The sequence below is a fragment of the Leptodactylus fuscus genome, chromosome 7 (assembly GCF_031893055.1).
Source record: "Leptodactylus fuscus isolate aLepFus1 chromosome 7, aLepFus1.hap2, whole genome shotgun sequence".
NCBI lineage: Eukaryota > Metazoa > Chordata > Amphibia > Anura > Leptodactylidae > Leptodactylus > Leptodactylus fuscus.
Window position 1 is genome coordinate 108,432,237 of NC_134271.1, and position 22,397 is coordinate 108,454,633.

A 22,397-nucleotide genomic window follows, 5' to 3' on the forward strand; every position below is an offset into this window, starting at 1 on the left:
TGCACAATTTCATTCTCCCAATATGGATACTAGAATGTGGATGTGACTAGAATATCCTGCTGGGAGCCACAATAAAGCAATAATTGGGGTGATGAGATAGAATAGTCCATAGAACAGAGCAGCTGCTTCAAGTGAACCCCAACAGTATAAAGCCCAGATATAATTCTGCTATTGTACTGCATTCACTTACCTTAACTTTCACCAAACGTTTAACAGTTTTAATCTTCGCCTCGCAGAAGGCACCCCGGTATTTAGCACTGACATCGGTCCCCACTGTTAGGTAGGCAGGCTCATCCGCTGCCTAAAAAGACAGAGAATAGAAGACATTAGCTCACAAGAGGACTCGCCATGTGCAAAGTATCATCTGATATAGTAACATCCAATTAGCTTACATATGGACAGAGCACATCTGTAACATCTACAAAGGTACAACTACCATACCATAATATGAAGTGGATCAGTTCTGCCTTATTTAACAAGTCTGCTGAGCAACTCTTTCCATGTGGTTCTAGGTGCCCTCCATACAACAGCTAAGATAAAAATACACTTAAAGGGGAGGTAGAGCTGCTGGAGAAATTTCTTCAACTGAAAAATCAGCCCCTTCCATGCGAGAAGGCTGTTTTGGTACTTTTACGGGGTGTTCACACTACTGTCGGTGTCCGACAGCTAGTGTCCACTGCTAATGTCCGTGCAAAATCTTGTGCGGACATTAGCAGCGGACACTAGCTGTGTCCGTGACATTTTGCACTGATTTAAATGGACATGGGGTGCGTTCTTTTACAGTCCGTGTCTGTCCTTAAGTGTCCGTTCACAAAGATGTCCGACTTTTCAAACAGACAGGAAAAACCTACATGTCGGGTTTTGCTGTCCGCTTGAAAAGTGGAACATCTTTGTGAACGGACAATTAAGAACACCCAGGGACAGTAAAAGAACGCACCCCATGTCCATTTAAATGAATGCAAAATGTCAGGGACACAGCTAGTGTCCGCTGCTAATGTCCGCGCAAGATTTTGAACAGACATTATCAGCGGACACTAGCGGTCAGACACCGACGGTAGTGTGAATGCTCCCTTACAGACCCAAATAACATGAGAGACATCACAGAAACTTCAGCAACAAATCTGCCACGTGTGAATTTGGACTGTAGGAGAAAAAAAAAGTGATGCATACTTTATGGCAACTCAAAGACATTATAGTCATTCAGTTGTATTGTATTAAATGTACAAATTTTAGTGCACAATTTTAGATCATATCTTTTTTGTCACAAATTTTCACTAGAGCTGCAGCTACACCTCTTGTAAAATCTACTTGTACACCAAGCAGATCTGCTACGGGATTTTTCCCTATGTGTCAGAACTCACACAAATATATCCACAAAGCCCTGCAGAAAAGCCGTCTTATGCTGCTGGATCAGGGGGCTCAGGACCACCCATGACCGCTGAGTATACAGCCAAAATGACCTTCTCTCTGCAGTTCCTGCTGCATCTACAGCCAATATAACTCTAGCTCGAGTGATTTTAGCTCAGCTCCAGGAAACACTATCAACTTATTGCTGATATCTATGTTAGCTAGTAACATAGAGGAAACCGCCTGATATAGCTGAAGAGATAATCGGAACAAAAATGATTGTAACACAAATATTCCTTCCTTTACTATGCTCTAGTGTAAACATGGAGAACAGACAGCAACAACATTCTTACAGAAAAACCCTTTACTTTGGATGGAAAGAATATAGATGGTCCATTTAGAGTCACTTCGGCCAATCTGAAGTTTATATAGAGCTCATGTGTCACCCCCTTCCACAGCTCCCACTTGTGAAGTACCAGACCTGTCAGCTTTCGTTTACTAGGAAGTAGACAGATATATGGTCCCGCTGCAGAAAATTGCTTCCCAATGGCTGAGGCTTCAGGTTTATTTACATAGGCGTGTTTATAGACAAGTGTATACATAAACACACAAACACTACAATCACAATCACCCTCTTCCCTAGCAGTGGGCACAGAGAAAATTTGGCCACACACACACAGTCAGCTGATTTTGGTAGGCCCATGAATACAGGTCCTTGTAACCAACTTTTAATGTCAGCTATTGGTGCAGCAGAAGGATTAGGCACGTTGGATTGCCAATTCTTTGTTCACAAGAGATAACCCAATGTCAGAGCGCTATTCTCCGATCCCCATTGAACTAAAAATGCACACTCAGCTGAGTCAAGAATACATCTTTATGCTGGAGCTGGGATAAGGGACTAATGTCTGAGCAAGAGAAATCTCATGTTATGACCAGCTTCTCTTTCCTCAGAACGCATATTACAACGTTAAGATGGCCATATACCACGGACAGCGGTTACTACAAACTTTCATCCCTCCAGTAGGGATAGAGGAAGAAGACACTGCCAGACTCCTATGTTGTTATGGGAGATAGGCTGCCTCCAAAGTATTGAGAGCACATGCGCTTGGCCAACAGCTATCTAAGGGTCCATTCACACGGAGGAATTTGGCGCGGATTCTGACGCAAAACTCACGTCAGAATCCGCACGGAAAAATAAGCCTCTCATTGACTTCAATGGGTTCCATTTTCCACACAAAACCCATTGAACTCAATGGGGAAAAAAAAGCCTCTTATTAATTTCAATGGCTTCCGTGTGGAAAACAGAACCCATTGACGTCAACAGGAGGCTTTTTTTTTTTGCGCACAGATTCCGCGTCAGAATCCATACCAAAATACTCAGCGTGAATGCCCCCAAGTTTCTGCTTTCAGGAAAATCCCAAACACATATAGCAAATGAATCAGTAGACACCAACCTCCGATTCACCTCACAGAGGTAAAAAAAACAAAAAAATAAAACTCTGTTTAGGTGAAATCCAACAGGGTTGTGGTTGTTTCCACACATGAAATATAACAGAGGCTGTTCTGTTTCATGTGGAAGTATCCAGTTAAGAAATATATATATTTATTTACTTTTTTAAAACATGGACAACTGTTTCCAGGAAGCTGTCAGGGCAATTTGGGACACTAAACTACCCACAGGTCTTTATGGACCAGGGATAGTGTCCCAAATCGTCCTGTTATAAAGCCATCTATGTCCAAAATAAAGATAAAAAAGCTTTATACTCACCCTGCTGCTGCACGCCTCACTCCGGTACAGTTGTTCACTAAAGCCTGAGGAATACACTTCGTTTTCAGTGCGCATGCGCCGTTCCGCCGGCACTTAAGCAGTGAAGCCGGGATGTACGTCCTCAGCTACAGTGAAAAACATGCCCCGACATCGGGAGCACCAGAGAAGAGTCTGATCATACTTATCGGATTCATCTCTAGGTAAATGTAAAGGTTTTTTGTTTTTTTTTTCTTAATGAAGGCAAGATGGATTTAAAACAGAGCGATTAGAGAAACTAAACCCCCAGTCTATAAGGACCAGTGGGTGGTTTAGAATCCAAAATCAACCTGACAGGATCGATGTAAAGTGATTGAAATTCTATGGTGTCAAAGAACCCATAAAATATGAGGAATACCTCAATATCAAAAGGAACAGGCAATTACAAAATTATGGGAGACTTAGAGACACAGCAAAAGACAAGCCTAAACTTTCTAACATACAGGTTTAAGAATATGAGAGCTGACCTCAAAGACTACAGAAGGGAGGATGACTGTTTATACAGGGTAGACCATGTGGATGGGAAACACATGGACCATCTTCCTATGGACAGATCCCATATCTAAGACTTGCAAACAATATCTCTTAAAAGGGTAATAAAAGGTTAGCAATGTTAAACCCTACTACAAATATACACCCTGGTCGTCTAGAGCCCAAAAGTTACCAGTGCCGAGGGCAACTGGGGAGGCTTTTTGTTCCTCTACCGACGCTCTGACTCTTTGTCACATGTAGCCCAAGAAGAGGGGAGCTGGCAACGTCACAGAGTCAGAGTGGCTGCAGCGGAAATAGAGGAATATGAGTTCTGGCCTCCTCTGCTGCCCTTCACACAGGTAACTTTGGGGCTGTGCGGAGAAAGCACTGGTAAGCCTTATTACTCCCCAAGTAACCCATTTTAGGGTGTATAGGCGGGCCCTAAGGGTAAGATCTCACTGTGCACCTTGTTAGCTTTGCCCTACAAGGCCCATTTAACTTACAAGTAGTCTACATAAATAGTACCATAAAAGTAACAGACAACCACTATTATCGACTTAAAGAGACAAATGACAGAAGTGAGTATATGTTCCAGACAAAACAACGCAAGGCATCGCGAGAAGAATATATCTTAGTTACTGAAGAACTACAGGAAAAAAAAGCAGTACAAACCGACACATCGAAACGAGTGACGGCAAGAACAAAAACCAAGCTCTGAAAAGCCACAACGCCAAAGTAAACAAGGCCTGACATCAGCAGCACCTACATGCACTATATACATAGATGAAACAGAGCCAGCTACGTAATTTAACTGTTTCTTTACTCCATTGTGATAACTATGAAAGACTATACGCTGCATAACAACAACATGTGTCACAACTTAGCTCTGCTAGATCTATGTATGGCGATGTATAAAACACAAGTGCGTTATGTTTTGCTGTTGTGTATAGGAACATGAAACGACATGTATGACCTCTGACAAGACAAGGTGCCAGCCTCCATAGGACTGCTGACATGAGTCCCGAGACGCGGCACGTTACTAACCCCACCTAGCCTTTAAAACGCTGCAGCCTGGAAAGCAGCTCCTGCTGAAGGTATTAAGGTCTTACCTTCATCGTCGAAGGTTATTTGAGGGATTCCAGCTCGAAGATTTGTCTTCACTACAACTGCAAAAGAGAAGACAGACAAATGTTAGACATCACAGTGACCAACACGACGTACCCGCAGTCATTCCTGCCACATATATAAGATCCCTACGCTACTATTAACCCTGTCTCTGCTGAGTTAGGATGACATTTGTTGAAAACGTATCCGCTTTGCAGGTACAGGAAAACTCGCAGATGTACTCTTAGTCACGTCATCAAGACGAGCCCCGGCTGACCACACGGAGAGGACCAAAGTAGTCACCGACAAACTGTGGCACTCGTCGCTGGGCAATGACCTGAACTTTTGGCAAAGCACGAAAATGACTCATAAAGACCCCTTAAAAAGAGTAATAACAATAGGAACCCTTCGTCTTCCCAGGTGGCAGCGACCTACGCCAACACAACGCCATCACCCCCAACTCATATGGTGCCTGACACCTTTGAGAAGGAAGATATGAGAGACTCAGCAGTATGGTGCCACCCAGCAAGTATGGAGAGGGCAGAGGAACCCCTCCAGGGCCAGGCCATGTAGGTGAGGGTCGCCATGTACCGTGCAGCCATGATCAGGGTGGTCTGCTGAAGAAGAGGGGGTGCCTGGCTTTGTGCACACACAAGCGGAATGTCACGTCGCCATTGCTGGCTAGATCCGTGCTCCATGTCAGAGCCCTTCACCCCCGGCCTCCCCGCATCATCCTGCCGGCTCTCATCCTCCCGCTGCTGCCTCCTTTGTAGAAGTTCGCCGCAGTGCCGGCACAGACAGCACCAGTGTCTGCCCCCCTCAGCCAGACATCCCCCTGCCACCCCATATGCCAAGTGCACCCCCCGGCTGCCCCCCTGCCCGTCACATCTCCACACCGGGCCGTCTACAGACACTTTCCAGCTTCCCCTCACTTCATTCACCTTGTTCCCCTCATCCCCCTCGATGCCCGGAGCTCCACAGCCACCTACCATTCAATTCCCAGCCCCGTCACATACCTTCAAACTCTCGCCTGAGAAGTCAGCTCTCGGCCAAGCCGGATGCCCCAAGCTGAAGGATCCCGCCCCCCCTCACCCCTTACCAGCGTTCTCCTAACCCTCTAACGTACCCCCAGACCGTAAAGTCACCCCAAAACGGATGAAAGTTTCACTCACACACTCGGCTCCTACAACTCCCCACTTGCACGGAACTGCAAGCAATAAACGAAATAACAAGCTGTTGAGCAGAACCAATCCTTCTCCGAAGACCATTGGCTCATCCTCATGCCGTGGGGAGCAGACACAGCGCCTGATTGGTCGGAGGATACAAAACGCTGATTTGCTGCGCGAACGTAAATCTATTATTGGCTGTCTCCAATACAGGTAGACTCATACCGCTTCCTAATTGGTTTCTTGCCAGCTGTGCTTCTGATTTGACAACATTCCGCGAAGACAGCCCCTCTCTAGATACGATTGGATGGCCAGAATCCGGATGAAGTTAAGACAACGCTGATTGGCTGCACGGTTTGAGGGCAGAAGCTGTGTCTGTCTTACTATTGGCTGCTCTGTTTCCTGGAAACGGAACTAAAGCCGAGTTTTGAGTGAGCTGAAAGGGCTGCGCAAGGAGGTGGGAACTTATGCGCGCTTATACTTTGTGCGCATGCGCCTGCCAAAGGGCTCAGCGCCATTTTGTAAGGGGGATGTTTCCCATTTTATGCTTAGACTGGCAGGAGGAGCGAGCGGTACGGGAGATATAGCGCTCGGTGAGGCACACAGGCGCTATGGAGACGGGCAGCTCTACCACTATGGCTGCTACCACAAGACATATACAAGGTGTGGACGCCTCAGGGGTATGTACTGGTAAGATATTCGCGTCTAGCGAAGCCCAGAGGTCATATCAAGGCTGTGACGTTGTTGGCAATGGAATCCATTTGCTGAGGTGACATCAGCAGCGTCACAGGAAGTCATGACTGTCTAAGGAGCGCGGCTTCCGCATGTGGTTAACCCTGTGTGTGCTGACTGGAAGGACAGCTGTTACGTACGGCTAATGGCGGCAGCCCTCATGTGCCGGTACTCTGGAGGTATGGCTACTAGCTTGTGTAGGCACCCAGTACTAATATATATATATATATATATATATATATATATATCTCAGTTCTATAATGTTTGTGTGTGTGTGTATATATATATATATATATATATACTGTGTATATGTACATACACACACACACACACACACACACACATATATATATATATATATATATATATATATATATATATTATTTTTTTTTCTCTTCAGTTTTCTTTTTTCAGGCTTGATTTACATCCGTGTTCGAGTTTCCGTTTGGGGGACTGCTTGGGGTCCGTCCCCCCTGAACGGAAACCTAATCCGCATAAAAAAAAAAAAAAAAAAAAAATTGCCTTAGTAAACTTGTGGATCCCATAGACTATAATGGGATCCGTGTGGCTACCGCAAAATAAATGTGGAGAGAAAAGTCCTGCTTGCAGTGGAATGACCCAAACGCAGATGTGAACTAAGCCTAACTCTTAAGGGATTTTTTTTTTTATATAATACTCTGTTCACACCTGTGTCCAAGGCTTCATCACATATTCAGTCATGTTTGACAGATAATGAAGTGCAACCAGTTATCGTACAAAAAGAGAAGTGGAAGCGGCACTACTTATTCACAAATAGAGGCTTCTCATTCAATCTGGTACGAGTGGGTCCCACACAACGAGTGTCGGATTTCTAGTTTTGCTCATTGAAATCTATACAGATACTTAGGGGGTGCTCGCTGCATATAAGTAGCATAAAGGGCACAAAAATAGAAAAAAGCTGGGGACTCACCCGAGCGACACATATAAAATCGAAACTTCTTTATTCAATTTCTTTTTAAAAATTGAATAAAGAAGTTTCGATTTTATACATGTTGCTCGGGTGAGTATCCTGCTTTTTTCTATTTTTTTTTAACCTACTATAGGTTCACTTTAGCTTCGGGTGCGGCGAAGGATCAGATAAGCAGACCTCTGAAATAGTGTCTGTATTGCACCTGTCTTCATGGGTCCATCATACATTTAAGTCTTATGAAGGGATCCGTGAAAACAGGCAAAAATAGGACATGTTTGGATGTTTACAAAATATTGGTTATGCGAGTAACCAATATTTAGGGCTAGTTCACATGTGGGGCTCCCACACGGGTTTTGGAGGGTGCTACCGCTAGGCGGAAGCCGCAGTCCAGCGCGCCGTGACTTCCGCCTGAAGAAAGGACATGTCTCTTTTCTCCACTAGCAGCAACCCGCCGCTAGAGGAAAAAAGTCCGGCGGCCTGCATAAACCACCATTGTAAAGGGGCGGATTTTGAAGCGAAATCCGCTGTCAAAATCCACCCCTTCGTTCACGTGTGAACGAGCCCTTACATGCAGTGAATGTAATGTGACTTTTTTTTTTTTTTTTTTTTTTTAGTATAAATAATCTGTTAAACCACCGGTATTCACTATGGTGTGAATTCAGGATTAGGGTGGGTTGAGCGCGGGAGAAGAGATATTGGGGCCATTACCGATCTCTGTCTACTGTCTGAAGGGCGTTCCTGACAGTCTAGCTGGGCTGTGAGGTATGTGTCCCCCGACAGTACTCGTCCATAGCTCTGTACTGCCAGAGGGGTTGTTCCTTACCACCCAAGAATTACGCTGAGCTGTGAAGAGTGCCTCCCAGTACTGTCTATGGATGAGTACAATGAAGAGAGGATATTTCTGGCACTCAATAGAAACTTTTTATGTATTTATTTTAGGATACCTAAAATAAATATATAAAAAGTTTCCATTGAGTGCCAGAAATATCCTCTCTTCATTGAATATGGCGGTGAGATGCCTTTTCTGAGCACCTAATTTGATGAATACCGAGTGACGGATCATTATATCTAAATGTGGATGAGTACAGTTGGGGAGGGGCTGTTCCTCACAGCCCAGCTAGACTGTCGGGAACACCCTTGTGACAGTGGGCAGAGATTGGTAATGACACCAATATCTCCAGCCCCAGGACACATAACGGGTAATCAGACAGTGTACTGAATTCAGCGCATTGTCAGCTTTCCAGCGGTATATAAAACGGTATGTGCCTGTGGACATGAAAGAATCCCTTTAAGGCTAAGGCCCCACGGGCTGTAATCGCAGTGCTATTCGCAGTACGTTCACGCCGCGGTTCTTTCCGCAGCGCTTTTAAGAGAAAGTTCACTGAATTTTCCTCTGCGGACTTTCTCTTAACATTATAACTACGGGAAAGCTGCCGGCGTTTCCGTAGATATAATTGACATGCTGCGATTTGCAAAGCCACAACGGCTTTGCAAATCGCAGCGTGTCCGCGCTGCAATTTCTTCCACAAAGTGGGCATGGGATTCGCATGAATCCCATCTCCTTTGCTTGCACTGTAAAATGCCCGTGGGGCCCCGACCTAAAGAGGACCTATCATTAGAATCAAATTTATTTATTTTTTTTAAGACTAATGTAGGAATAGCCTTAAGAGGCTATTCTTCTCCTATTTGTAGGAGTCTTTTCCATTCTGCCGTTCTTGTGATATTCCCAGTTTTCTGTGGTATGCAAATGATTTTACTCACATCACTGGGGGCATCCCAAATACTGCTTGAAAAATCTCCAGTGCTGCCTCATCTTCTTCTGCAATGCCTCTCCGCCGAGTTTTCTTCCGGCCTGGTCTTCAAAATCCTAGGCATGCGTAGTCGGCTCTGCCAACGGCTTCGGGCAGAAACAACTGCGCATGTCTGCGGTCGTTTTCTTGTGGCTGCTTACACAGTACGCTCATGTAAGTGGCCACAAGAAAATGCCTGCGGACATGCGAAGTCTGTTCTGCCCGATGGCAGAACAGACTGTGCATGCCTAGGATTTTGGAAACCAGTACAGGAAGAAGACTCGGCGGAGAGGCGTTGCAGAAGGAGATGAGGCAGCGCTGGAGATTCTTCAAACAGCATTGGGGGACGCCCCCAGTGCTACGAGAAAAATAATTTGCGGACCGCAGAAAACTGGGATATCTACGGAACGGCGATGCCAAGAAGACTAAAGGTAGGAGAAGAATAGCCTTTCTTAAGGTTATTCTTACATGTTAGTCTTCAAAAATGGGATTCTAATGATAGAATTCCTTTAAGACCACTTACTCTTTTACTGGTGCACATGATCGCTGAAATTCCAGCATAGGCTCGCCGACTGGCCAAGGAGCAGCACATTTCTAAAAATGCTGCACTCTCTCTTGGTGTTCAATACACTAGTTTTCAGAAATATTGTCCCTTTGAGTGCATTCACATAAATAAGTATATATTTATTTTTAAAGGGCAGTTCCTGATAAATCAACCAAGCCATTCACCCGCCTTGAAATTGGGGGAACTAGCATTAATTGGCATAAATCCCCGCCACACTCAACATGGGTGTCGGGGGAGTCGCAAGTTGTTTTTCTCAAAAATGTGCTTTTTTTCATACGTTGTACAGTAGAAAACAGACGAATGGATACAGAAAAGTCAGCCAGCCGTTAAGTACAGATCCAGTGATCAGTTTTTAACAGCTGAGAAATGGACACTGTCGTGTAAATGTAGCCTAAGGCTAGAGTGACATGGCTGTGAAAACATCAGTTTTTCATGGCCATTTTCACAGATCTCCTATACACTTCATTGAATGGAGGGATTTGTGAAAACTCCCAAATATAAGTTGTGACCTATATTTTGACGGTTCGGTAATGTGAATAGCTCCCATTCACAGACAGTGAAATTAATGCTGCCTTTTAACATAAAAAAAAAAAAACCACCTGATGTCACACTGTCAGTATTCACTGTTGTGTGAATGTAGTCTAAGCCTGTAGTGGACATTCTGCTGCCGAAATCATCTGGTTTGAGCTGCAGCTTTCACAAGTGGTTTCCCATGTGCTTAGCCTGGGTTTTAACTCTAGAATAACAAAGATTGGAATCCATCAGTGAATATGAAGCAGATATTGACTTGCTGGATTTTCAGTACCTGCTGTGCAAGACACTGCACTGTAAGGTGTCTTTTGTTTTTGTTTTTTCTACAGTGGATTGGGGTGATTTGTGGAAATCCTATTCACTACACTTTGTACTGCACTTTGCAGCGTATTAACCGTTGGTAATTTCACTGTGGCTATCCGGCTCTGAACTTGCAGTTTGTGGCCTTAGCCGAAGGGCATGTTCACATGGCACTCTTTGCTTGCAGATTTTGGCATGTATTATAATATCCCATTGTTCTGAGATTCTGCCTTGTTGTTTCTTTGGCCGTGGCTGAGTGACGTGTCCCTTCTTTAGGTAGATTCTGCAGAAGGATTCCCTGTTGAGAGGTTCTAATCCATGTGCAGATCGGTGGCAGAGCTCTCAGGTACACAGTTCTATCTTCTGTTGCAAATTACGGCTGTAAAAGTCTATAGGCACAGATTTACAAAACTGTCTAAGGCTAGGGCAACTTTGGGCACAACTCCTGTCGTGCAACCAAAGATCAGGGCTCATTCACATCTGCGCCCGGTCTCCATTCATGCAGGTTTCCGTTTCCTGCACAAAACTGAGCAGGAGACGGAAACCTGCAGGACTCTTTCAAACCCATTCATTTGAAAGGTGTCCGGGCCTTGAGCGTTTTATGCTCTCCGCCACGAAACCGTGTTGTGTGTTTTTTTTTTTTGTTTTGTTTTTTTAAATCGGGCACAGAGTCAGACATGCAGTACTCTGTGTCTGCTTTTAAAAAAAAAACAAAAAAAAAAAACAACATTTCGTGGTGGAGAGCATAAAACGCTCACCGGCGCTCACGGCTGGACCCGGTCTGACAGCTTTCAGTCTTCTGCATGCAGAAGACAGAAGGCTCCGAACGAACTCCAGGCACTAGTGTGAACCCAGCGTCACTGTGTCTACCCTCCAACTTCTAGGCATAACTCGCACCAGTTTATTTGACATCAGTTACAGTAAAGCTGGTTGCACGGCCACATGCTAAGCGGCTGGCGTGAATGAAGCATGGGCGGCACACATATGGATGTCATCCGTGTGTTGCCCATGCACTGGCTGTGCCTCTGTGGCCCCTTTCATTCAATGAATAGGACCTGAGGATGTAGGGCTGCAAAATTGGGCCAGGAATAGGACCTATTCCATATTCTGGCATGAAATAGACCCGAAATCTCTGCCAGTCCACGACTGGTCTAGATTCCACTTTTGTCACTGAGGGTATCCTGAAATACACCAGACTAAGGAGTGTAGAGCCTTTTACTAAGTCTAGCACAGTGGTTCTTAATTGGGATTCGATTGAACCCTATGCCCGGTTCATTTTGTGTACCAATAAAAAAAACAAAAACATACACCTATGTCTTGAATTTGGGGGGGAAAAAAATCATATTTGATTTATGACTAAAGTAGGCTTCGGTGAATGTGCATATGAAACTGGTGGGTTTGGTACCTCAAACAAGGTTAAGAACCACTGGACTAGCATCTCTCACACCCAATATTTGTTGTATTTGTATTTTTATTTCATATTGTAAACCTGGCCCAATTGAATCCACAGCAAAATACATTGTAGATTTTGCTATTGATGTGCAGTGAAAATGTTTCACCACCTAAGGCCCAGTTCACATCTGTGTTCGGGCCGTTCCGTTCCCCTCTCTGCATGAAAAACGTGGAGAGAAGTTCTGCAAGCATCACTTTTCTCTCCGCATTTTGCGTGTAGAAATCACACAGACCACATTATAGTCTATGGGGTCCGTCGGTTTCCTTAGGTAATAATAATAATTTTATTTATATAGCGCCAACATATTCCACAGCGCTGTACAATTTGTAGGGTTCAAATACAGACAGAAAGATACATTACAAAGAAAGTCATTTCACACAATGGGACTGAGGGCCCTGCTCGCAAGAGCTTACAATCTATCTAGGTAAATGCTTTTTTTTTTATTTTTTTTATGCAGATTAGGTTTCCGTTCGGGGGGGGGGGGGGTCACCAATTGGACTCCCCAAACAGAAACCCATGCGCAGATGTGAACAGGGGCCTAAGGTGCATAATATTAAAAAGATGGCGTTGTCACATACCTTCCCTCTTGAACCACTACCGTTCATGTGATCCCCCGCTTTGTTTCCTTGGCTGGAGTCATGTCAGCAGTGTTACTCTAGATCCTCTCCCTTTGAAGTAAATTTGGGCTGGGTTGCAGAAACTGTTCTTGTCCAATATAGTGTATAGAGCTATGGCTTCTCTCACAGTGCACTGTATAGTACAGGGTGCCGATGCACCCCCTGACAGCTGACCTGTAGGATTAGACCATTAAAAGCAAAAAAAAAGTCATGGCCAACCTCTTTTTAAGTTTGGGATTCCTACTTTAGTTGTACCAGCTGTCTTATAACACAGTCAGCAATGTTCAAGGACTTCCTCAACCGAGCCTGTGGAGGTGGGGATGTTTTTCCAAGGTTAGTTTCAGATTTCTTTGACCATCTTCCCTTTTCTCATGAGTGTTCATAGACACTAGATAACGTTCTGATAGCTGTGTTATACCCCCAAATACTCCCTCCCTCCCTCAGCTGCTGGTTCACAGTTCACTGCTTTCCCAGGGGCAGATCTCATAGGTATGAAAAATTCAAATCTGCCTTTTTTATCTATAAGGTAAAGTTGGCAGCCTCAGTGTAGACCCAGACTGTTACACTGTTGGGCAACAAGCCTGCCTAAGGAAACAAGGTGACCATCCCTGGGACTTTATAGTGGTCACCTTATTTCAATGTCGGTGAATTTGGATGTGTTGCTATGTTGGGAGTCAGAACCCTATGGGATTTTTAAGAGGCCATGTTCTTTAACGTAAGGTGTGTTTAGAAGTATGACTCTTTTATAATGTCATTGGATGTGTCTTATTGCATAGGACTGCAGTGTTACTGTACTTCTGCTTGAAGGAAACCGCCATTTAAACGGCTTGTCCAGGATTAGTAAAACACTGCTGCTTTATTTCAGAATAGCTGTCATACTTGTCCATGTGTCAGGTCTGGCATTGCCACGTATCGCCATTAAAGTGAGCATAGACTAGCTGCAAAAACACGTGGCACTGTTTCTCAAAGTAGCCTCATTTTTCTAATTCTGGGCACTCCTTTAATGTTGCTCAACTGAAAGTTTTTGCATTGCTCTAAGCTTAGTGGCTGTATTAGTTGTCTGTAGGTGGGAAAAGCTGGGTGAAAAAACAGCCAAGCAGAATGTTTAACAAGTTGACATATGCTCTAGTATTTATTTACTGTTATGTGGGATTTATTACAGGGAAATTGGTCTGTAATATGGTACATACTTTCACATCATACAGGCCATAATGGGCGCATATCTTGGGAAATAAAACCGCTAGAGCTGAAAGTGTGGGGGTCCTCTGCAAAAGTAGGGGTACTTCCTTTTAGCTATAGAGATGAGGGCTGTGAGTATTGCAGCCACTAGTTAGCTTTAGGCCCTGCCTACTGTCTAATGTTCAATTTTTGGCTGGTTTCTATTGATGGTTATAGCTTGGCCATTGTAGTTGGCAGATCCTGCTTTTTGTTTGTGCAGTGTTTTGTTTTCTTCTAAATGTTATGTTTTGTGAAACTATTATATTAAATCAGATTATTTTTCAGATGAAAACTTGTCACTGCATAGAGTAAGCAGAATATCAAGATGAGGGTCAGCCAGCATAATCCAAAGTTTCATCCAAGAGTTCCTTCATGGGCTGTCCAGGCACAAAGAATTGGATGGGGATGAGGACAAGCAACACATTGGGCTGAGCTCAATATTAAAGAGCCTACAGACTCCCTACGCTTGAAGACTGGAGTGCTGAATAATTGCAGGTAGGATCCTGGGCTCATTTGAAGAGTCATGTTGAATTCTGCCATCCAGGAATAAAACAACAATTAGTCCAATAATAGCTGCACATCAGTTAAGACAAACAGGATTACACTAGAAGATAACTCCCTTAACGATGATGCCACACAACGTATCATGAAATCTACCATGGGCAATAATGATTTCACAGCTTTTCGGGTTTCTGGGGGGAGGGTCTGCTTAGGGACCCCCCAAACAAAAATCTAATCTGCGTAAAGTGATTACCCGCAGGAACTCGTAGACTATAATGGGGCCTGTGTGCTTTCCTTCCGAAAAGGGCGGAGAGGGGAACGGAATCCCCATATGGAGAGCCAATGCTGGTGTGAACCCAGCCTCAGTGAGTCAGCTCCATACTTCTGCCTATGTCCATTATTATACGGTAAAACATATATCGTATTTTTCGGACTATAAGACGCACTTTTTTTCCCCAAAATTTTGGGGGAAAAGAAGGGTGCGTCTTATAGTCCGAATGTGGCGCCTGGCACCCGCCGTAATAGAGAGGCGGATGCCGGCAAGGGATAGACGCCGGGGCCTGAAACATCGCTGCGCTCCTCTGCCCTGCATGAAGCCAGCAGTGCAGGGGCGATGCTATTCCGCTCCTCTGTCCCCCCGCCGCTGGCTTCATGCAGGGCAGAGGAGCGTAGCGATGTCTCAGGCCCCGGCACCTGTGCCAGCGTCTATCCCTCGCCGGCATCCGCTTCTCTAGTACAGCGGATGCCGGGTCTGCAGTCTGTATCAGCGGCCCCTTCTCCCCCGGGGCCGGTCCCCACCGGCCCCGTACCTGTGAAGTTGCAGGCCGGCTCCTGCGCGGCGATGTCGCAAGAGCCGACCTGTTCGGGTGACAGCCGGGAGCCTAATGAAGGCTCCGAGGCCTGTCATTGCTATATTAGTATTGCGGCTGGGTCTATGACCAGCCGTAATACTAATATACAGAATGTCCCATAGACGGCAATACAGTTGTATTGCCGTCTATGGGACTTGCAATCAAGTGACCGCAGGTTCAAGCCCCCGGGGGGGAATAAAATAGTTAAAAAAAAAAAAAAAAAGCTTTAAAAATATGAAATAAATAAAAGTTCTAAATCACCTCCTGTCCCTAGAATATATATAAAAGTAGAAAATCATATATCATAAACCACCGGGTTTTTTTTCAATACAAGGTGATCTAAGCAATAGATATTCCCCAAAATGGTATAACTAAAAAGTACTTCTGGCCCCGCAAAAAAAACACTCTATGCGTCCCCGTACAGCTGCAGGGTCACCTGTCAATGTGGCCTTGCAGCTGTTGCAAAACTACAACTCCCATATATTAAATATTTTACCATTTTTTTGCTTCAAATTTTTTTTCCCCTATTTTCCTCCTCTAAAACCTAGGTGCGTCTTATAGTCCGAAAAATACGGTAATTAAATACTGTTAACAGAGCAGAGTAAAAGCTCAAGCAAGATGACTGCCCCAATAGTCATAAATAAAAAAGTCATATATTCCCTTTAGTCCTTGATGGTTTTTCTCTTAAAGACTAATATACTTATCAACTGCCTATGGGGCTATACTGTGATCCTTATCAGGGTCCATTTGGTGCATCTATTTTTACACTGTTTAGACCAAAAGAAGGCATGACTTAAATGATCAGGAATGCTCCAAATTTGTGGAAATTTTGACGTATAATTGTATCCCAAAGCATGTCAAACAATAGGTTATATAAACTAAAGCTGGACCTGCACATTTGGGCAGGTTCACACAATGCAGCTGAATTTTAAGGTGTATTCTGCCCCAAAACTGGCTCCATATTCTCTCCAGAATATGACTCCATTGTGTGCAGTCTTGCTGTAATTTCGACAGCTGATTCACCCTTAGAATCCGGGGTGAAAGGCTCAGTCTGAAAGTTCCCCATTGTGTCAGGGTCTTATTGGTAAGCAAAACTGTGGCAGAAAGAAACTGCAGTGGAAGGCTGCTTCAAATTCCTCTACCAATTACACTCTGTGAACCTTGCCCAAGATAGCTGGTGTATGGCTGACTTCTATCTTACCTGACACTCCCATATGTAAGGGCACTCGTCTGAGACCTCGTTCACATCTGCCTTGGTAATCCGTTCAGGGGAGTCCGTGTGGGGATCTGTTTTTCTGTCTGCATGTACCATGCGGAGAGTACACGGACCTCATTATAGTGTATGAGGTCCGTGTGCTTTCACTGCACACCGCTTGCCAATGCGTTTGGTATTCTGTCCGGGAGTGAAAGGGGGTTCCCCATTCAGACTCCTCCAAACAGATTACTAATACAGATGTGAACGAGGCCTCAGCAGTGCATGTGTTATGAAGAAGCAGAGGGGAGAAAGCTGCCACCAGACCATTGTAGCAGTGACTTATCTATCTAGAATGAAATGATCCATCAGTTTAAATCCAACTGCCCGATCTTTATCTTCCCTGACAACTGCCTCTTGGGGGGAGAGTCAAGAGGTACCAATACACATTACTCTAATTTACAAAAAAATCTATGTGAACTTGATTCCTATTAGATGAACGCTTATTTATACCACTATGCTGATTCTCTGCCGTGTATTTCATGGATCTGTGGGGCCAGATTTGTCACAATCGGCTTGTGATAGATATGGCATATTTCCAGGCTTACTTGTCTGTTTACTTGCTCTATTAGTAAATGTAGGTCAGTATGTAAATTTTCACATTCTCCCCTCCTTGCCACCAAGGAGTTTTAAAGGGGTATTCCCATCACGCTTGTTCACCAACCTGCAGGCTCTGTGCTCTCTTCACTTCCTGGTTTTCTCTGCACATTGGTGGGCGAGGTTTCACTTGCTCTATCTGCTATGTTTGCAGTTAGTAATGAGGGATTGGTTGTAAATGAATTACCACAGTATGAAGCTGATGTAGCAGAGCTGGATTTGAGTCCGTTTGTAATACATGCAAAGGGTCTCCCTATCTCAGCCCTTATCAGCAAAATTCAATTAAACCGACTGATAAGTGGAAGAGCAGGAGATAAGAGCTCAGAAATCCCGGAGCCCTCACCTCCCCTATCTGAGGAGCTCCGTTGCTTGTCTGTGGCAGAGACATACATAGCTCAGAGCTGCTTCCAGCACTCAGCCCCCCTCCTCCCCTGAGAGGAGGCAGCTACGTCACTTGGGGACTGAGCAGGTAAGCCCGTGGTCATAGAAAAGCATGTAAACAATGAAGTGAATAAATTAAGAGAGCAGGCAAACAAAGCAGTTTTGATAAAGCAATGTATTTAGAAAAAGTCTTATATCCACATAAACTAGCAGTATAGATAGGATCCTTGTGATGGGACAACCCCTTTAACCCCTTCCCGACATGCGCCGTAATAGTACGGCACGTGTCGGGTCTGTAACTATGGCGACCGCCCGGGAGCCGGGCGGCCGTCATAGCCGCCGGGTGTCTACTGCTTTAAGCAGTAGACAACCGGCTCTAATGCCTCCGATCGGTCCCCGGACCGATCGGAGGCATTAACCCCTCCGGCGCTGCTGTCAAAGGCGCCATTTTCCCGGCGGCGCATGGGCGCCGCCATTTTGGCAGGGATCGCCGGTTCCTGGAGCATGATCCAGGGCCGACCCCCCCCCCCCGTTGCCATGACAGCCGGGAGCCTTGTTAAAGGCTCCCAGCCGGTCTGCAAATTCTCTGTGTATACAGCCTGCAAAAGAGATGATGCTTTTTTGCAATGCATTGCATTAGCATTAGTGATCAGACCCCCTGGGGTTCAACACCCCTAGGGGGTCTAATAAATGCAAAAAAAAAAAAAATATAAAAAAAATATAAAAAGTATTAAAAGTTCAAATCACCCCCCTTTCCCTAGAACAGATATAAAAGTAGTTAAAAACTGTGAAATACATACATGTTAGGTATCCCCACGTCCGAAATCGCCCGCTCTACAAATCTATACAAATATTTTTCCTGTTCGGTAAACGCCGTAGCAGGAAAAATAGTCAAAAGTGCCAAACCGCCGTTTTTTCACTGTTTTAATTCTGATAAAAATTTGAATAAAAAGTGATCAAAGCAATAACATTTCCCGAAAATGGTAGAACTAAAAAGTACACCCGGCCCCGCAAAAAAAAGACGCCCTATACATCCCCGTACACCTATGTATAAAAAAAGTTACAGCCGTCGGAATATGGCGACTTTTAGAAAAAAAAAATTTTAACACCGTTTTGGAATTTTTTTTAGGGGTCAAAATGTAAATAAAACCATATAAATTTGGTATCCCTGGAACCGTACCGAAACACAGAATATAGGGGACATGTCATTTTGGCTGCACAGTGAACGCCGTAAAACCAAAGCCTGTAAGAAAGTCGCAGAAATGCATTTTTTTCTTCAAATCCACCCCATTCTGATTTTTTTTTCCTGCTTCCCAGTACATTATATAGAATAATTAATGGTGGCATCATGAAGAAAAAATTGTCCCGCAAAAATTAAGACCTCATATGACTCTGGGAGCGGAGAAATAAAAAAGTTATGGGGTTTAGAAGGAGGGGAGTCAAAAACGAAAATCAAAAAATGCCATCGGCGGGAAGGGGTTAAGCATTGATAACTAGAGAATGTCTTGCACATGTTCTGTCAGCCATCACGACTTTATTAAGAGATGTGAATTTTCTGTAGAATAGCTTCTCCTCTAGCTGAGAGGTATGTTTATTATGGCACCAATTCCAATATATCTCTGTATTATTTTTAGGATGATTTGGAGAAGATGGAGACCTGGCGCTTTCCTATTCATATCTACTGCCCAGAAAGATGCTTGCTATCTTTCACAGGTCAGGTAAAAACTTAACAAAAGTCTTGTTGATTGCACAAACCCGCTTTCGGTTTGTGTTCCTGGTTGTTGTGTTTTTTTTTTTTTTTGTTTTTTGGATGACCCTTTTCATATCCCATTTTCACTACTCAAGGAACATAGACCAAAAAACAGCTGCCTCAGCAAGCCCCCGACATTTTACATCAGACCAGGAGGATTTGATATTCCTGATGCTGACTTGCTGTGAGGGTTACGCACTTTATAATGTTAATATCTGACTATAGTTGTCACTAAGCCCATTTATTGAGTCATATTTTGCAGATCAGGCCTGTAAATGAATAAAACTTACTACTAGCCCCTGACAACCCCTGTTGTTGTATGTCAGCAGTTTTTACAGTCTGTTGGAGTAGTTATGATGTTTTCTGTATTTGTAATATTTTAAGAGATTGCAATAAAGTTTTAAAACCTATTTTTTTTGCCAATGTTGAATGTGTTTGAAGTTCTTGTGTCAGCTTCTAGGTGAATGTCGATGATTTTCAACTAGTTCTTTATTGTAGTTTTTCAGTCGGATCAGGCTGTGTATGTGTATTTGCAAGTATGAGGATGAAAATGCCTTAAGGTTCTGCCCTCTATTTGCTCTGCATATGCCAGTTACAGGTCGGGGACTATAAATTATCACGCCAAGTATACATAGTTACATAGTAGATGAGGTTGGATAAAGACATTAGTCCATCAAGTCCAACCTATAATTATAAAAAAAAACTACCATAAAAACAGAAGCAAGGTCACTGACTACTATGGTTAAATATATGAATGCCTATGTATTATAAATCGCTGTGTATCTTAATATAACCCTCCGCTGTGGGGCAGGATATCTGTGAATAACACAGTGAGATCTCAGATCACACTACATGTTAAGATCAAGTATTTTAGGGGTGTTCTAGGCCATGATGTTTTGGCTTAGGGGGTGTAGCTATGTTCTGCTGTCTATGAGCAGGATGCTTCTTATGCTTTGGAGAAAATTCTAGTGTTGCGATGGCTCAGGCCAAGTTTACACTACAGCAGACTTCCTAAAGTGACATTGTGCAAATACCTGTGCAAGACTAGCTTATGTTTACATCTGTACTCTTAATTTCTGGTCTGCTCCATTATAGGAACAAGTGTCAGATCTGTTGTATGATGATGGCTATCAAGGGCACTCAACAAATATATTGTGTAATGGGGTCCTTCTGTTTTGTCATGTTGTGTAACTGGAGCCTACAGTACAATTGTGAAGGTGGTATTAGAAGTGACAAGGAAACTGTACAAGCTAGTCAAAGGACACTACCTGCAGTATAGTAGTATGAAGGATTGTTATGTGGCATGGTGTACATAAATCAGGCATGCTTGGACTAGTCCTTCAAGGGTTTGTACACCTTAGGAGCCCAGTGTTATCAGTGGGTTACAGAGTATTTTAGCTGCCAGGTCCCAGTGCGATCAGTGCTCTGTTAAGAAAAGCGTTATCCAATTGGGATAGCCCCTTTCATTACAGACTTCTATTTTTAGTAATGGTGGTAGCAAATTAGTGAAGAGAATGTAAAGATTCCCCTCTCGGGAAATGGCACTTCTGTGGCCTTATTGTAGCTGCAAATCCTGTTCCACTCAGTCTCTCACACATACACACCTCCTCATCATGTAATGCAGGGGTCATTGATGTCCTATAGAGAAAGTCTTCTGACACACATCCCATTCAGCACTGCATCCACCTGCTCTGTTTCCCAGTTTATACTTGGGTATGGTCACTTTGTAAATACTTTGGTAGTGTGGCAATCCACAGTTGCTTCGCTTCTTATACATATTTCATGATGTATTTACAAATCTGATGTCTGACCATTCTTTGCAGCAGACTGTAGGGGAGAGGTACATCTCTGAATCCAGTGCAGCAGTAGTGGTAGTAAGGGATTCTTGAAATGTCTGTTTTATATTGCTGGTTTTGTATTTTATACATGTAAGTCAGCTCCTAGGGTTATATCACCTACATGAAGGAGATGGCCTCATCCCTGGCAGCTGACACAGCTTTTTCTTATTTGTTAAATGCTATACATAGAAAGGAAATGAGGCTTGTCTTGAGAAAATACACAAGCATGCGCTATTCAGAAACAAACTGAACATGTAGTTTCAGATACACAAGGTATGTGATGATCATTGAGTCTACAAGCAGAGACCCTGCTGAGGGAGAATCTAAGGGGTCATGGCGTGTCCGTCATCAGAACGGAAACTTGTTTTGCCTCGAGCAGAGCTATAACATTAAGGCAATGCCACTTAAAAACACCACAAAGACACTTCTGTTGTGTGTCTGCGACATTTTTGTAATCCCCCCCCCCCCCCCATCCCAGAGAGTCTAAAAGGAAAGATGTAGTTTCTGCAGGTAAAATTTAACACACTTTTAAAAAAATTAGTTTTTTTTTTTTTTTTTGCAATGTGATACAATTAATATATTTTATTTAGGTATATTGCGCCAACATATTCCGCAGCGCTGTACAATTTGTAGGGTTCAAATACAGACAAAAAGAAACATTATAAAGAAAGTCATTTCACACAATGGCACTGAGGGCCCTGCTCGCAAGAGCTTACAATCTATATGGTAGAGGGGGTGACACAAGAGATAGCAAAATCTCATTCACTTTGCTGGGACTGGAGAAACACGGAAGACAAAATATTGTGTTTACAATGTGTAGCCTCAGCCTAAAACCTTCACTTGCCCCTAATGAGTGGTGACTGCGTATACGTTATAAAAATTCTGTTTTCCTTTTAAGGAAGGCATAGAAACCTTCTGGAGATTACATAATGGGAAAGCTGTGTTAAGAATAGAATCTACTACTTGGGTGTCCCTCCCTCCTAATGGTATGCAGATGTCTGTTCAGTCCTCTAGTGGCAGTGATACTTTGGAGACTGCGGCTGCTTCCCTGGTTACTGGTATGTTTAGTAGCTCTGTACAGCCCTGTGACAATATGTGCTTACAACCTGTAAAATGGAGTTTGGAGAATTCTGGTAAGATGGCAATTTTGTAGCATGAAGTCTCTCCACTCTTGCTTTGT

General features: G+C 43.8%; 1 protein-coding gene and 1 long non-coding RNA gene across 5 annotated transcripts in view; one reads left to right on the forward strand and one right to left on the reverse strand.

The window, feature by feature from the left end:
- ARID4A (AT-rich interaction domain 4A) overlaps positions 1-6,013 on the reverse strand; it is a 58,324-nt gene extending 52,311 nt beyond the window's left edge. For 3 of the 4 annotated variants that reach the window (XM_075282738.1, XM_075282736.1, XM_075282734.1), the window contains exons 1-3: positions 5,899-6,013; positions 4,732-4,788; positions 191-301 (exon numbers count right to left, since the gene is read on the reverse strand). In XM_075282738.1, coding sequence (XP_075138839.1) covers positions 191-301; positions 4,732-4,737 — 117 coding nt within the window. In that variant the 5' untranslated portion in view covers positions 4,738-4,788; positions 5,899-6,013. Of the gene's footprint in view, positions 1-190; positions 302-4,731; positions 4,789-5,852 lie in introns of all 4 variants that reach the window. The other variant, XM_075282735.1, reaches the window with a different exon arrangement.
- Positions 6,014-6,425: 412 nt separating this feature from the next.
- Positions 6,426-19,840, forward strand: LOC142214070 (uncharacterized). The gene is made up of 3 exons (XR_012717255.1): positions 6,426-6,572; positions 14,333-14,542; positions 19,264-19,840. It is a non-coding gene; the product is annotated as an uncharacterized LOC142214070 (long non-coding RNA).
- Positions 19,841-22,397: the final 2,557 nt, after the last annotated feature.